This window comes from Microtus oregoni, unplaced genomic scaffold, assembly GCF_018167655.1.
Source record: "Microtus oregoni isolate MIOR12 unplaced genomic scaffold, Mior012 000019F_ref0000042, whole genome shotgun sequence".
In the NCBI taxonomy this organism is placed as follows: Eukaryota; Metazoa; Chordata; class Mammalia; order Rodentia; family Cricetidae; genus Microtus; species Microtus oregoni.
The window spans coordinates 36,126,703-36,144,020 of NW_024543078.1; the positions used below are offsets into that span (position 1 = coordinate 36,126,703).

Genomic DNA, 17,318 nt, shown 5'->3' on the forward strand with positions numbered 1-17,318 from the left:
TTTCTCTGATAGCTGGGCATATTGAACGCTTTTTCAAATATTTATTGGCTATTTGTTTTTCTTCATTTGAGAACTACCTGTTCACTTCATCATATCATTTATTGATTGATTGATTTGTTTTTATTTTGTTCTTTTTGTGTGTGTGTTTAATTTTTTTCTCTAGGTATGTATGTTTGTATGTATGTTGTATCCTTTGTCTAATATGTAGTGGGCAAAGATGTTTCAGCTTTGTGATCCATCTCTTCACTATAGAGATTGTTTTCTTTGCTGTGTGTGTAAGCATTTACTTTTCATAGGAACACATTTATTAATTCTTAGGGTTTTTTTCCTTGAATTATTGAGGTCTTGTTCAGGAGGTAGTTTCCTATATCTTGAGGGTGTGTGGTACACACTTGTAATCCCAGCTCTTGGAAAGTATAGATAAACATTATGGCTGGACTTCCTTTGAATTTCCATCTTTGTTTTCTTCCTCTAGCATTCCAAAGATCCAGGTCTTACAATAAGACCTTTGAATTTACTTTTATTTTTTATTTTGTACATGGTGGGTGACAGGATTCCAGTTTGATTTTTCTACATGTAGAAATCCAGCTTTCACAGCATTATTAAGTTGTCTGTCTCTCCAAGTATAATTTGATACCTTTCTCAAAAGGCTGTATCTGTGTCAATTTATTTCTAACTCTTTGGTCTACATATCTCATTTTGTGTGTCAGTACATATGGTTTGTGTTGCTGTAGCTCTGTAGTATAATCAGGTTTGGGAGACTAATAGCATTTCTTTCTGCATAAGGTTGTTTTGGGCTATTTAGGGTCTTATGCTTCACACAAAAGTTAGGGTTGTATTTGTAGTTTTATGAAGAATGTAATTGAAATTTTGATGTAGATGCATTGCAACTAGTAGGCCGGTTTTACAATATTAATTCTGCATATCAGTGAGCACAGGAAGTTTTTTCTTCTTCTAATGACTTCTTCAATTTCTTTATGTCATAAAGCTTTCATTGTGGAGGTCTTTACCTTTTTGGTAAGGTTCATTAATTCATTCATTCATTTATTGAAGCTATTGTGAATGGAATTTTTTGGCATACAGAAATGTTACTAATTTTTTTATATGTTGATTTTTTTTCTGTTCCACTCCCTTGCTGGAATAGTTTATTAGGTCCAAGACTTTTCTGGTGATTGTTTGTTCATTCATTCATTCAATCTGAGGCACGGTTTCATGTAGCCCAAGCTAGCCTCATACTCACCACACAGGAAGAACTACCTTGATCTTGAACTCCTGATCCTCCTGTCTCTACCTACCTCCGAAGAGCTGGTATTACAAGTGCATACCACACACCTTGCTTTGAGGTTGCCTTTAGGGTTTCTAAATTATGACATCTGTAAAATCCTTACTTTCTTATTTGTATCTCTTTTATTGTTTTTTTCTTATTTTGCTCTTGTAGCTAAGTCTTGAAGTACTATATTGAATAAGACCCTCATTCCTCATTTTAGAGGAAATGCCACTTTGCTTCTATTTGATCTGATATATTAAAATTAGTTATGAAGGGCCGGTGAGATGGCTCACCAAGTAAAGGAGCTTACTGCTAAGCCCGATGATCTGAGATCCATCTCTAGTACTATTGGATCTTGGGAATGGAGCACATGCCATCAGACTAGGCGGCAAGCTTCTCTACCTGGTGAGCTGTTTCACTGGCCCTTTCATTTCTAATTCTATTAATTTGGTCTTCTCTCCCTCTTTTGGCAACAAGCAAGCTTTTTGTTTGATTTATGTATTGCTCTTTTTTAAAAAAATATTTATTTATTATGTATACAATATTCTGTCTGTGTGTATGTCTGCAGGCCAGAAGAGGGCACCAGACTTCATTACAGATGGTTGTGAGCCACCATGTGGTTGCTGGGAATTGAACTCAGGACCTTTGGAAGAGCAGGCAATGCTCTTAACCACTGAGCCATCTCTCCAGCCCTATGTATTGCTCTTTTATTCTTCATTTTGTTAATTTCTGCCTTGTTCTTTATTATTTCTTGCCAGCCAGTTTTTGAGTTTGACTTGCCCTTATTTTGTAAGTCCTTGGAGGTGCATCATTAGGTTATTTATTGAGATCTCTGATTTTTAAGTTTTTATTCACTTTCTTATGCATATGTGTATCTACATGTTTGGGAGTGAGCGTGCGTGTGGTGGTTGGAGAACAACTGAGTGTTGATCCTCACCTTCCACCATGTTGTTTGATGTGCTGTGTATTCCAAGCTAGCTGGCTCATTAGTTTCTGGGTGATCCTCTTATCTATACTTCCCACCTCTTTTCTGTGAATGCTGGGATTCCTGGTATGTGCAACTGTGTACGGCTTTTTACAGGGGTTCCTGGAATCTGAGCTCAGGTCGTCAAGCTTGCATGGGAAATACTTTTACTACCACTGAACCATCTGTTCAGCACTTAAAAATATTTCAGTTATCTTAAAGAAATATGTATTGGACCATCTAGATGGTTAAGTAGGTAAACATACATGCTACCAAGCCTGGTGACTTGAGTTCGATCCCCAGGACTTACCCGGTGGAAGTAGAGAACTGACTCCTGAAAGTTATCCTCTGACTTCTATGCATGTATTGTGGTATGCACACCCAGCCCGCATAAATAAATATATAACATCCAAAAAATTTAAAGCATTCATTTTTATATATGTTTGTATTGTCTTTACTATGTTTGTGTGACATGACTGTGGTTTCATTTTTTTGTTTTGTTTTGTTTTGTTGTCTTTGAGATAGGGTTTCTCAATAACTGTGGAGCCAGTCCTGTAACTCACTCTGTAGACTAGACTGGCCTCAAACTCACAGAGATTGCCTGCCTCTGCCTCTGCCTCTCGAGTGCTGGGATTAAAGGTGTGCACTACCACTGCCCGCCTGGCAAGTGTGGTTTTTTAATGTCTACAAATAGCGCTTTTTTTTTTTTTTTTGGTTTTTTCGAGACAGGGTTTCTCTGTGGCTTTGGAGCCTGTCCTGGAACTAGCTCTGTAGACCAGGCTGGTTTCGAACTCACAGAGATCCGCCTGCCTCTGCCTCCTGAGTGCTGGGATTAAAGGCGTGCGCCACCATCGCCCAGCTAAATAGGTTTTTAAAAAGAAATTAAATACTCAAGCTATAAGCTTTCCACTTTTCACTAGGATGTGATCTATTTCAGAGGTGGTTCCAGGGACTACTGGAAGAATGTATATTCTGTATATTTTGTAGAAGCCTATTATATTCATTTGATCTATGATGTAGTTTAATTCTGAAGTTTTCTTTGTGAATTTTTATTTTGATGACATGTCTAAAGATGAATGTGGGGTATAGAAGTCATCCACAATTACTGTGGAACTATGTGACCTTTTGTGTTCATTAATGTTTGTTTTATGAAATTGGAAGCCCCAACATTTGATGCATATGCCTTTACAGCTGTTATATCTTCTCAATAAATTGTTCTCTATTAATATATGGGCCTTTTATATCTTTATCTTAGGTTTGACTGTGTCCCAGTATTTATCACTGTTATGTTCACTTGTTTGTTTGTTTTTGCGATAGTGTGTCACTGTATAGCTCTGGCTGGTCTGGAATTGTATGTCGATTAGGTTAACTTTGAATTTATGATTATTGGGGTTAAAGTGTGCACCACCATACCTGACTAATTATTTTTATTAATGCTTTAATATGGTTTTTTCTTGTCTTTGGCCTCCCCCCCTGAGAATGTTCTGCATGGGTGGTCTGTTGGTGATGCTTTCCACTGTTTTTATTTTTTTTAAAATCTGATTTACCAAGTTCTTTATTTTTAACATTTTTTTTATAAAACACCAATTTTGCTGAAATTTTCTTCCATGTTGTTTTATCATCCATGTTACTGATTTTTTTTCATTCACTGCTTTGTCTGTTTCTTGCTGACTTTTTTCTTTAGTTGCTGGTTGCATGTTCTTTGAGAACACCAATTATTTCACCAATAAACTTGGATTTTTCATCTGGCAGTGCCTTGATTTCAGCAGTCGGGGAGTTAAAATGCTCTGACCTTTCATGTTTCTTCTGTTCCTAGATTGCGATTTGTGAATCTGCTAGTTCGGGTGTTGCTTCTGTTTTTTATTTGAAGGTATTCTTAGTGAGAAGCTTAATCTTGGGGCCTTCCTCCCACTGAGGAAGGGAAAAATAAGCCTTCTGATGGCAATGTCAGACCGTACTTGACAGAGAACCCATTTGATCCAAGCCTGATTAAAGCTCACTCCTACATTAGAAGAGGCTGTGGGGCAGAGAGTGGTGAAACTAATATAGAATGTGCTGCGAGGGCAAACTGGAGTAGTGAGTGGACGAGTTATAGGAGACAGGGGAAGTTAACATACAGAAAAAGACAAGTGGGGAAGTTATGGAAGGGAAAATGAAAATGATAACCTATTTGTGATTTTTTTTTTTAATTAGATAAATGAGGAGGCTGGAGTGATGGTGCTATGTTTAAAGCACACACTTGTTGCTCTTGCAGAAGACTCAAGTTTGGTTCCTAGTACTCATCTAAGTTCCTAGGCTCACAATCCTCTGTAACTCCAATGCCAGGGGATCTGACTCCTTCTACTGTCTTCTGAGGGCACCAGGCAAATATGTGATGTACATATATACTTCAGGAAACAACCACACATATAAAATAAAACATATAAATCTAAAGTTTTTAATTAGATAATGTAAAAATAGGAATAATAATTAAAACAAAAGGGCCAGTGAGATGGCTGAGCAGGTAAAAGTCCTGGCTGCTTAAGTACTGAGTTTGCTCTCCAGTACTCAAGATGGGAGAAGAGAACTGATCCCCACAAGTTGTCCTCTGCACATGCATGCATGAGCCTGCATTTATACAATGCAATAATAGTGAGAATAAGAAGATAAATAGAAAACATGGTTTTTGTTTGTTTTTTAAATTAAAAGCTAACAAGATAGCTGGGCATGATGGAGCATGCTTATCATTCTATTACTGGGGAGGCAGAGGTGTGAGGATAAGCCTTAGAATCAACTAAGGCTTTGTGACATCCTGTCTCCAAAAACCATTAAAATAAAGTCAAAATACTATTTAAAATATCATAGGAAGAAAGATAATAAGAAATATAAAAGGAAAAACCAAGTAAGGAAAGGATAATAGTATGCTAGATTAAGTTATGAAGAATAAGAATTAAAGACCTAAAAGTTGGAGCTTCAGTGATGGCTCAGCAGTTAAGATAAAAGCAATGGCTGCTCTTCCTGAGGACGAGGGTCTGATTCCCAGCTCTTACATGGTAGCTCACAACCATCTGTGACTCCAGTTCCAGCGGATTTTATGCCTTCTTCTGTCCTCCATGGGCACCAGCATGCAAGTGATACACAGACATTCATGCAGATAAAACATCCATACTATTTTTAAAATAAATAAAAACTTTTTAAAAGTGTTAGAAGTGAAAATATTACCACAAAAATACTATAAAGGAAATGGAGGAATGAAAGGAAAAGCTGACATGTTAGCAGCTTCAGATGGCAGACTGCCAGTATGCATGGTGAGGAAGGGAAAGGTTAGCTGTACCTGTTGATTCTTACTCTTTCAGATTTATGCTGATTTGAGCCTGTATCTAATGTCTACTCTAACTATCTTCATTTTTATAGCTTCTCTTGTTTGTGTACCAAAAACTTCTGATGGCCACACTTATCTTTGTGGTTGGTGGGCTAGACAGATTTCTTATACCCCTGTAGACTTCCCTTGTGTCCTAGCTAGAGAGTGGAGAGTGGGAGAAGCATCCACGGCATTCAGATCTGCACGGGTGAAGGGCCTGTTTCCACGCTTTCTAACCCCCTGAGTATTGATCATTGGAACTGCAGAGTTTTCAGACTCCAGAGCCTGATCTACCTACAGACCTCAAGCTCAAGTCTGTCTAACTCTAGAGTTAGTGTCAGTTAATGAGATCTGCTCCTGGCCACAGCTGCCTCTCAAGCCGTAGATCCCTTTGGCTGTGGCAGGTTAAACACCTGCCCTGTGGCCGTTTTCTGTTCTAGGTCTCCAGCATAGCTCAGTTTTAAACAATAGATTATCTGCCAAGATGGTGCCCAGAAGCCAGTGGTTATTTCTTAAAATCACAGGATCCTTTTAGGATAACTGTTTATCCTAAAATCAAGGTGTTAATATAAAAGACCATTAATAAAAATGCATTCTACCTCTGTAAAACCTAAAAGTATATCAGGAGAAGGGACAACACCTTTCTCTTTTAAAGATGTATGTATGTATGCATGTATTTTATGTATGTGGGTGTTTTGTTTGCATATAGGTCTGCACACCAGAAGAGGGTATTAGATACCATTATAGACAGTTGTTAACCACCGAGTGGGTTCTGGGAATTGAGTTCAGGAACTCTGTCAGAACAGCCAGTGCTCTTAACTACTGAGCCATCTCTCCGGCTATCTCCTTTTAACAAACTTGAAAATTTCCACAATTTTACAGCTTTATATTTTAAATGAAAGGGCCAATACTCTTTACAATTTGTAGACAGATGGCACCTCAGTTCAGATAGCTTAGTACCCTATTTGAGAGTCTGTTACATCGATTCTAAAACTTTTCCAAATGGACCAGATTTAACTGTTATTCCTTCCTGCTGCTCTGAACATTATCTTTTTATAGCTCATCTTCCGGAAGCATGTGATACCTTAGCTTAAACTCAAGAAAAGTAGTTTAAATGGAACATGGTTTTACAGGGTTGGCCTTCATCCAAGCAATTGGTGTTTCCTGCTCTGAAGCTCACTCCCCAGGGAAAGCAAAGCTTTATCCTTCTCTCTAAAGCAGTCTGTTGCGTATTTTATTTGTTGTGCTTTCTTTTAGTCCGGCAAACATTTGTTTTATAGCTGGCAATGTGGGTTGTACACATTAGGAGCCCGCTTGATAATTTTGTTTAGTAAGTTATGCTTCAGAACCATGCACTTCTCTAAATGGGAAGCCTTTTAAGTGTAGGTCTGGCTCTGCCTTTGTTAGGGTCTTCAGGGAGAAAGGGCCACATTTATGAGAAATGTGACCGGGTTATAGCTAGGGGATGGGATGTGTTCTTACAAATGCCTAGAGTTTCTTTTAATAATGGGGTGTTCCCTTGGACTTCTGGTCACTGGCAGTTAGGATCCTGTGATCACTTGCCTGATTGCTGCAATCTCTGAAAACCAGAAGGCATTTCTTAACCTATTTGCGGTTTGACCTTATCTGAGCTGACAGAGTTACCTCCTGTGGTGTGAAGTGTGCACGTGTTTGTCTGAGGAACTAGGAGCCTTAGTAGCTCCCTTGGAACTGTGACTGTAGTGTTTCCATACATGCACTGTCTTAGCTATCTAAAAGCCAGAGAATTCCCAGGTCCTGAAACGTGACCCAGAAGGTTTAGATAAGAATTTTAGATCTATGTTACTAATCTTGCTGGTTTTAAAGACAGATTTTATTTCTTTTTATGCATACTGTCAGTTTGGGTGGGGGCGTAGGAAAGTAGTCTGTGTGGTTACAAGAAAAAACATGGGGTTTGGGACAGAGAGATGTGTCATACTAACCTCCGCCAGACCATTTGCCCTCTGAAAAATTGAGTGTAGTTAATGAGCACAGCAATACCCACAGAAAGTTCAAGCAACCCAACATTTTTTTGCAATAAGGTCTTTCTTATATAACCCCCTGGCTGCCTTAGAATTCTCATAGAGATATACTTGCCTCTGTCTGCCTCTTTTTTCTGAGTGCTGGGATTAAAGATGTGCAGTGGCTAAGATGACATATCTTTTTTTTTTTTTTTTTTTTTGGTTTTGGTTTTGGTTTTTGAGACAGGGTTTCTCTGTGTAGCTCTGGTTGTATTGGAACTCACTTTGTAGACCAGGCTAGTCTCAAACTCACAGGGATCTACCTGCCTCTGCCTTTTGAGTACTGGGATCAATGGCGTGCACCACCACCACTTGGCAATGACATAATTCTTCATCTAAGTTAGTCCTCTTTTCTTTCTGCTTACTTTTTCAAATAAAGCTAAATATATGTTATTTATGTATACATTCCTGCCTTTACAACAATGTAAATAGAACAGAGCAAAGTAGTAGTGGTTTTCTTTTTCTGTTTACGGAGGTTTCTGTCCTGCCTGGTTTCCTGCAATCGTTAAGTCCCAAAGAAATCACACAGAGATCTACATTAACTATAAACTGATTGGCTCATTAGCTCGGGCTTCTTGTTAACTCTTATAACTTATATTAGACCATTATTCTTGTCTATGCTAGTCACATGGCTCAGTACCTTTTTCAGCAAGGCAGTCACATCTTGCTTCTTCTGTGGATGGACAGGACTACGTCCTCTTCCCAGAATTCTCCTTTTCTCATTGACCCGCCTCTACTTCCTGTCTGGTTGTCCCGCCTATGCTTTCTGCCTGGCTACTGGCCAATCAGTGTTTATTTAAAATATAATTGACAGAATATAGACCATGGTCCCACACCATTTTTCCATTTTGAAAATTTTTATTTATTTCTTTGTTTCTGCTGTCTCTCTCTGTCTCTAGGGGAGCATGTAACGTCAAGGTTTAAGAATGAAGTGGAGCGGATGGGTTTTGATATGAACAACGCCTGGAGGATTTCCAACATCAATGAGAAATACAAGTGAGTCACATGGATATTTGTAGAGCCCCAGTTCTCAGGTGGCAGAACATTGAACGTAGGTACTTTGAAATGGAATTTAGTTTATTAGCTCAAAATTCATGTTCTTCAGAGTTCTTTTGGAATCTTTTGTTCAATATTCCTGGAGTGGGAAATGATCCTTAGTTAATAAGATCCTGGAACCTTCCTTTAACCCCTGCAGTCCTCCATTTTCCCTTCGACATGCGTGTCTAGATGATACTGTGCTTATGGTGGGCGTAGTGTTTTCATCACCACTTTGGTGCTATGTTAGAGATAGGATCGGTGATCTTAAAAGGAAGGACAGACACTCTGTGTGTGTGTGTGTGTGTGTGTGTGTGTGTGTGTGTGTGTGCGCGCATGTACATGCATCTGTGTAGGTTTGGGCGGAGGCCAGAGGCTAGCCAGTGTTAAGTGTCTTCTTTTATCACCTGTCATATTTTTTGAGATAGGGTCTCTCACTGAACCTGGAGCTTGTCACTTCAGCAAGACTAGCTAACCAACAAACTCTAAGGAACCTTCTGTCTCTACCTCCCCAGTGCTAGGATTATAAACACAAGCCACCATACCCAGCCTTTTACATGGGCCCTGGGGAAATGAACTTGGGTACTCATGATAGCACAGCAAGCACTTTCCTCCTGAAGAATAGCCCTAATCCCTCATTTCTAATCTTAATGGCAAAATTTCACAGCTTTGACTATTTAACCATTAAATACTAAATAACTATTATTAAATGTTCATCCATTACCTGTTCCCTTAAAACATGTAAATGCTTTAGAGAAAAGATGGCTAAATACTGTGATTTTTGTCAGTCTTAGTTTCTGTAAACTAACTGTCCAGGAGACTGAAATGAATCTCTTCTTATAAGTTTCTTTTCAGCACTAATCATCCTTTGATCTTTTCAGTTACCTCAAATTATAATAGTCATTTTCTTCGTCTATTTGTGCTTGGCCAATTTTAACTGAAAAACCTACCACTTACTGCAGCTCTTCATGTGGGCCTAGCCAAGAAGTTAAGAACCTGGGGTTACAAAGGTACAAGTGCTTCATTCACATGGAGCTGCTCTCAGAGGCAAACTGGAGTAGAGAAAAACCATAGGAATCTGAGGCTACATAGGCTTTGCTGAGTGGAACCCTCTTTCCCTACCCTGCAGCTGCTTACCTACAGTGACTCAGAAAGAGGGGTGGGGTCTGCTAGACAGTGCACAAACAATCACTGATTCCTATGAGTAAGTTAGTCTCCAGCACTGTGAAACAGTCATCCTACTGCCAAAGAATGAGGTCCAGGTCTAGTCTTGAACCTAAAACAAAATGAAAAGAACAAGATGAGATATTAGAGTAGTTGCCATAGTCACTGGCAAGAGCTTGAATGGAGGCACATGACTTTAATCCCAGCACTTGGGAGGCAGAGACAAAGTGGATCTATGAGTTCAAGGATAACCAGGACTGTACAGGGAAACCCTGTCTAGGAAAACATAACAAACAAACAAAAAACAAGCTTGAATGGATGTTAGGAAGTTTGTGTAGCTTTTCTCAACCACAGCCATCTTCCTGGTTCAGTGACTTTTAAACATATGATTCTTTATCTTCTGAAAATGAGAGCAGGAAAGAAAGAGCTGTAGTGTAGAGTGATCAAAACTCCTAAGTCCTAATCTTGTAATAACGCATAGGATAGAGTAAGAGAGGGTGATGAAGGTGATGGTGTGTTAGGTAGGATTTCTATTGCTGAAAACACCATGACCAAAAAGCAACTTCAAGAGGAAGGTTGTTAAGCCGGGCGGCGGTGGCGCACGCCTTTAATCCCAGCACTCGGGAGGCAGAGGTAGGCGGATCTCTGTGAGTTTCGAGACCAGCCTGGTCTACAGAGCTAGTTCCAGGAGAGGCTCCAAAGCCACAGAGAAACCCTGTCTCGAAAAAAAAAAAAACAAACAAACAAGAGGAAGGTTGTTTTTTTTTTTTTTTTTTTTGCTTACATTTTCATATCTCAGCCCTCATCAAATGAAGTCAGGGGGTGTTCTCAGGGTAGGAACCTGGCGACAGGAACAGAAGCAGAGGCCATGGAGAAGTACTGTTTGCTTACTAGCTTACTCTCCATGGCTTGCTCAACTGATTTCTGTACCATTCATCCAGGATCACCTTCCCAGGGGTGGCACTAGCCACAGTGGGCCCTCCCACATCAGTCATCAATCAAGTATATGCCTATGGGCCAATCCTATGGAGGAATTTTCTTAAGTTTCCTTCTTCCTACACGACTCTAGCTTGTGTCAAGTTGACATGAAAACTAGATAGCACGGATGGTTTGTGAATTCATATACCCTTTTGTTTTAATGTGTGTGTGTGTGTGTGTGTGTGTGTGTGTGTGTGTGAGAGAGAGAGAGAGAGAGAGAGAGAGAGAGAGAGAGCACAGTGAGACAGAGGGATATAGTGAGAGACTACTTGTTCATTTCCTGGCCTTTAATCCCAGCCTCCCGAAATAACCACACAGAAACTGTTTTAATTAAAACACTGCTTGACCAATGATTCTAGCATTGTCCTAGCAAGTTCTTTCACATTAAATCAACCCATTTTATATTTTATCATGAGACTCGTGGCCTACCAGCAAGGTTCCACCTGGCAGCTCCATGGTTTTTTTGAATCATTTACCAATAAAAGCAACACATAGACAGAAGGACTTCCCCACCATTTCTTCTTTTCTGTTTAAATAAAAAGGAAGTTTCTAGCTTTAACATAGTAAAATTCATATAACAAAACAGGTATTAAGTAAGAATTATAGTTATAGCATTTATATTTACTTTATCTTTTATTAATAACTAAGAAAAACTGCATTTATAACTATCTAGTCTTTAACTCCATCAAAGACTCCAGAAGGATATAATATTATCTAGTTACTCTAGAACAGAGATAGCTTGCTGCCTGGACAGCCACCCAAAGTTCTTCTGTAATGTTGGAGCATCCATCTTTAGCCTACAGGCCCATAGTATCCAGCAGACTTTTTCATGAAGCAGTAAATTTTAAAGAGTTTCGCCTATATTGACAGTTTGTCAGTCACTTTCTTCTGTGCCTTTCATGAAGCAGGAACCCCCAAAGGACTGTCTCACCTTCGTTAGGCAACTTTAGCAGTCATTTTTTTTTTGTGGGTCCTGTATGTCCAGTTCATACAGCATATAACTTCAAGAAGTCCAGGCAAGAGCAGTTTTTTGCCCAAATGACTAGCAAACTCCATAAGGAGCCTTTTTGATGTCCATCTTCCTCTTGAGTTAATTGTGCTGTCAGGAGCAGATGTGTCTCATTGTAATGAAAAATTTTAAGTTACTAAAACATTTTAAATGCCATATTCTGTAGTTTTTGAAGAATGCCTATCCATCTGAAATATATCTCTGTACAGCTAGAAAATTTAACTAACATGACTATAAGCTTGACTATAGATGATTATCTATTAACCTATATTTTTAAGTATACATTACATTTTAAAATGAACTGCACAAACACGCTACCTTAATCAAGAGTGTGGGGGGGGGGTAGAGCAAGCAAGAGACAGCATGTTTATAGAGAGAGTATATATTTTCTTCTGAGGTGTGTTTTATAGAAATTATAATTAATAGCTTATTCACATTACAAATTTAGCTCATTGGGATCAGTTCTGGGTATTGTATCTATATATTGCTTGGCTGCACTTGTTACTTACATTAGGACTTCCTGGTTCAAACCAGAGATTGAGTAACTTAATCTGAGGAGGTCTCTAGAAGTCTGAAGTGGTAGGCATTGTCCTCTTCATGCTTCCTTTGACAAGAGCCTGGAAAACTGAAGCTAAGGGAAGTGACATAGACGCTTTCTTCCTGCAACTTAAGTGGCTTTTCCCGTAGTTAAAAATAAGATACACACACAAACACACACATTAATTATAACAAAATTATCATGGAGAGTCTCATTGTTTTATTGCTAGATTTATCAGATTACAAAAGGTAGAATCAGATTGAACCATCAAAGGTAATGTGTATAAAATATAAGCAAAATAATGGCTTCTCATTCAGTTAAGGAGACTAAAAACTCAAATAATGCCCCTTCAGTTTCTCTTCTGTTACTTTTTTCTCTCCTGTGCTAGAGAATAAATACAGATCCTTGAACATGCTAAGCAGGCACCCTCATTGCCCATTTAGCTGGCTCTGCAGTGGCATGAACAGTGATCCTGTACTGGCTTCTATAGTTTCCTTCTGCATCTCTCTCTCAGTCCCCCATATTAATATCACTCCTTTCTCCCCCTCCTTTCTTCTCACCACCATCCTCTTCTATCCAACAGATTGTGTGGTAGTTATCCACAAGAGCTCATAGTACCTGCCTGGATCACTGACAAAGAACTAGAAAGCGTGGCAGGCTTCCGATCCTGGAAGCGCATCCCTGCTGTTATCTACAGGTAAGTAAGCCAGACCAGTCCCAGTTAGGCTGGTAGTACTGCCCCAGCACCTGTTGCTCACTGACTCTACAGCTGCTAACCTGACAAGTGACAGGTGAGGTTGGGTTCAGAGACAATCCCTGGCAAGTCCATGCTTCCTTATTGCTGAAGCTGTGCCTGCAGAAAGAAATATACCAACACCCATTGTGTCCAGAACACTAGCTGGTGGTGTGAGTAGACACTGAGGATCATTTTGGTAGAAAAGTGTCTGGGCCAGAGTTAGAAACAGGTGGATCTCTGTGAGTTCAAAACTATCCTGGTCTACATAAGGACTTCCAGGCTAGACAGGGCTACTACACAGGGAGAACTTGTCTTTAAAAAAAAAAAAAAGGTGTTATATTTAAGCTGGGTTGTGGGGGTGTGCACCTTTAATCCCAGACTCTGGGGACAGAGGCACGTGGACCCTTGTGAGTTCATGGCCAGCCTGGTCTACAAAGCAAGTTCCAGGACAGCTATGCCTACGAATTCTGTCTCAAAAAAACATGTGTGTGTGTGTGTATGGAGGAGCATTCTTTCTTGTGCTTGCTGCATTTAACCTTAGCAGGGGCTTTTGTGTTGAAAGATTGGTGAAACTTAGAATAGAAATGAATGAACTATAATGGTGTCTGTGGTTGTCACTTTGACATGTGGAAAGACTCCTGTTTTGAGATAGAATTAGAAATGCTGAGACTGGATGGAAAGTTTAAGAAATCCAAGGCATGAGAGCTGTATGTGTCTTCTTGTGGGAAGACATGAATGAACCTCTATTCATCCCAGATAGGACACACACTACAGGCCTAAGAAATGGTTCCATCTGGTTTAGCTTGCTGACCAGTTGCAGGTTTTTTTTTTTTTTTTTTTTTTTTTTTTTTGGATTTTTCGAGACAGGGTTTCTCCGTAGCTTTTGGTTCCTGTCCTGGAACTAGCTCTTGTAGACCAGGCTAGCCATGAACTCACAGAGATCCACCTGCCTCTGCCTCCCGAGTGCTGGGATTAAAGGCTTGCGTCACCACCGCCCAGCTCAGTTGCAGCTTTTAAAGTTGCTTATAGGAGCATGAGTGAGGAGTGGTTTAGAGGGACAGATGAATGATTCAGAGATAAGTCAGTGACCTCTTTGTTCTTACACAATCATATTATAGTTTTAGGAAGTCATTATTGTGTTTTGTAATGTGAACAGTCTCCATTTAATTTTTCTGGTGTGCAAACTTTTTAGATTCTGCCCAAGGTGAGCTAAAACCATGGCTTAGTTCAAAACTGCCCACCAGAAGCCATTGCACTCAAGTATTGAGGCCTAGGAAAGTGTATTCCTTAATGCATTCCTGTCTGTTGAAGGCAAATTCTAATGCCCACCCTGAACACAGAAAGTCAGTGGAAACCATTAAGCTTTCGCTTTCCATTTTCATCATTTTGTTTTCATACACTACTGGAAAAGTAGGTCACCAAATTTACCTATCAAGTGATGAGAATTGACATGTGAGTTAGCAGTGAAAGCTGAAGGGATTTATGAGAATGGGAAAAGAAGCTGGCTGCTGTTGTGACGGGCAGCTGTATTAGATCAGAGGCCTGGCATTTGTGAGACTTGCTGACTTGGAGCAGAAGGGGGAAATACTTTTCATCTTTTGAGTAACAGGCTTCAATAAATCCCCCCTTAGGCAGAAAGCACAATTGTACTAGGTAAGAAAAGCTCCTTAGAATGTGATAAAACATTAGCTTTTTTTTTCTTTTCTAAAATGTTATTCTAGAAGGCATGAGTTCTAGGGTTCCAAATTCTAGAGATCCTAGAATATATACATAAATGGAAATTTTCATTTCAGTCTTTGAGAGAAAATCAAGATTATAGAGATTAAACTTGAAAGTTCTTGATGTAGCCCATGTAAATCAAGCAGGCTTCCAGGAGCTATTCTTTATCGCAGGATGTGTATCTTACATCTCTGATCTCCAAGTTGGATTCCTATGTTTAGTTTTGTGAGGGATGTGTTGAAGACTGTTCAGGACACTCCACCACTCTTCAATGCCAGCAGAGGTGTTGTCTTAGTCACGGTTCTGTTGCTGTGAAGTGACACCATGACCACAGCAACTCTTAATTGAGGTGGCTCTCTTACAGTTTTAGAGATTCAGTCCATTATCTTGAGGATGGGGACCATGGCAACATGTAGGCAGACATGATGCTGGAGCTGAAGAGTCCCACATTTTGACTCAGAGGCAACAGAAATCGACTCACACTGAGTGAAGCTTGAGAAAAGAGACCTCAAAACCTGCACCCACAATGACACACTTCCTCCAACAAGGCTGCACCTCCTAATAGTGCCACTCCTTTTGGGGGCCATTTTTTTTTCAAACCACATCAAGGCAACTCTTATAAAAGAAAGCATTTACTTGGGGGACTACTTACAGTTTTAGAGGTTTAGTCCATTATCATCATGGCAGGGATCATGGAGCTGGAGCAATAGCTGAGAGCTATATTCTGATCTGTAAGCATGGGCTTTTTAAAACCTCAGAGCCTACTCCCAGTGACATACTCCCTCCAACAAGGCCACACCTACCCCAACAAGGCCACATCTCCTAATCCTTCTCAAAAGTGTCATTCCTTGATAACTAAGCATTTAAATTTATGAGCCTATGGTGCCCATTCTCATCCAAACCATCACATTGTATTCAAACTACCAAAGGTGGCAAGATGCCTCTAAATCCAAGATTTCCTCGATTTAGTTATTTGTGGACTGCAGCAGTGATTTCTGAGATAACTAACAGCAGTTCCTTGGCAGCACTGATTAGAACTGTGGAGTTGCTCTAACACAGCAAGATCTTGGGAGGCCTCCCTCATCTGTAGTGAGGCTCACAACGCCTCTGTCTTTGCACTTGTCAATCATTTGAAACACTGTATCTATGGGGAGCTTCTCTGACCATTGAATTAGAGGCAGTTAAAACCACTGCATTTTCATGTAAAATGGAAGCATTCTATTTTTTAGTAGGTTGTTGCACGAGTAATAAAAACCCAGAGACAGATTTTGGCATTCAAGCTGAAGATCAGAAAAGCAAAGCAGTCAACCACTAGAGAAACCTTTTACCTCTTCCAAATCTTCAGATCCTGTCTCCACGAATCTTCAGACTCCACACTTCACTGAGTTCCTGTCTCTTCCCCTTTATATTTCTTTCTCCACCCAGCCATATCGCTCCTGTTTCCACCTCCCTAGTGCTGGGATTAAAGGTGTGTGACTCCCAAACATTGGGATTAAAGGTGCGAACCACCACCACCTGGATCTATTTCTGGATCAGTCTTGTATAGTCCAGGGTAGCCTTGAACTCAGAGAGATCCATCTGCCTCTGTCTCCTGAGTCCTGAAATTAAAGGTGTATGCCATCACTACCTGGCCTGAATGGCTAATGTGGCTGCTTTGCCCTCTGATCTTCAGGCAAACTTTATTTATTAAAACACAAATAATATACCACTCTAGTAGGTGGGTTCATTTACTAGACATTTTACCCTTTTGTATTTTTCCATATTCTCTTTGTTAAAGTAGTAAAATGTCTATTTTACCTTATTTTCTTTATACTTTTCCTTTTAAAGTAATTGTAGCTATCTGGCTTGAGCTATCTTTGATGAAATATCAAGCATTTTCAGAGATTAAAAGACTTCTGCTACTTATAGTGACCAAGTTGACCCTGAGAAACCTAAGACCCAGGTTGAAGAGTACAGTCTGCTGGTCCTGGCTCAGTGCTGGAAAGCCTCGCAGAGACAGGAAGCCTCAGAAAGTCCCCACTACCCTCTTTTGGGAAGCCTTTTGCAGTCATTCAGCTCTATGCTTCCCCAGCCTACTAGGGATGCACAGCAAGAATCCATTAGGTTTCCTGACATTTGTTTCATTTGTGTGTGAGCCAATGAGGTGTTGGTAATAATGTGTACTGTTTCTACCTGCTGCTCACAGTGAAGGAGGATTGAAAACCTATTAGCAAACTGTTCTATTATGGTTTGATTACCACCAAATTAATTTATTACTTGTGAATCTGAGAATTAAAAGCAAACTTTCCCCAGTTGTTCCCTAAAGAAGAAACAGGAATGGAGTACTGTGTTCCGTGTAAACACATTTGTACTGTTTGTGTGCAGATTTACATGTGTGTGTGTTCAGGAGCATTCTTAAAAATATGGGCATTTTCTTCAGGGTATTGAATTGGGGAATTTTTTTAAAAGTATTTATTGGGGCTGAAGAGTTGGCTAAGTGATAAAGAGCACTTCCTGCTCTTTCAAATGAATGGAGTTTGGTTACCTGCA

At 39.8% G+C, this 17,318-nt stretch overlaps 1 protein-coding gene across 2 annotated transcripts in view; it reads left to right on the forward strand.

The window, feature by feature from the left end:
• LOC121459290 (myotubularin-related protein 3) overlaps positions 1 to 17,318 on the forward strand; it is a 114,977-nt gene that overhangs the window by 77,747 nt on the left and 19,912 nt on the right. For both annotated transcript variants that reach the window (XM_041668840.1, XM_041668842.1), the window contains exons 8-9: positions 8,510 to 8,606; positions 12,918 to 13,031. In XM_041668840.1, coding sequence (XP_041524774.1) covers positions 8,510 to 8,606; positions 12,918 to 13,031 — 211 coding nt within the window. The remainder of the gene's footprint in view (positions 1 to 8,509; positions 8,607 to 12,917; positions 13,032 to 17,318) is intronic.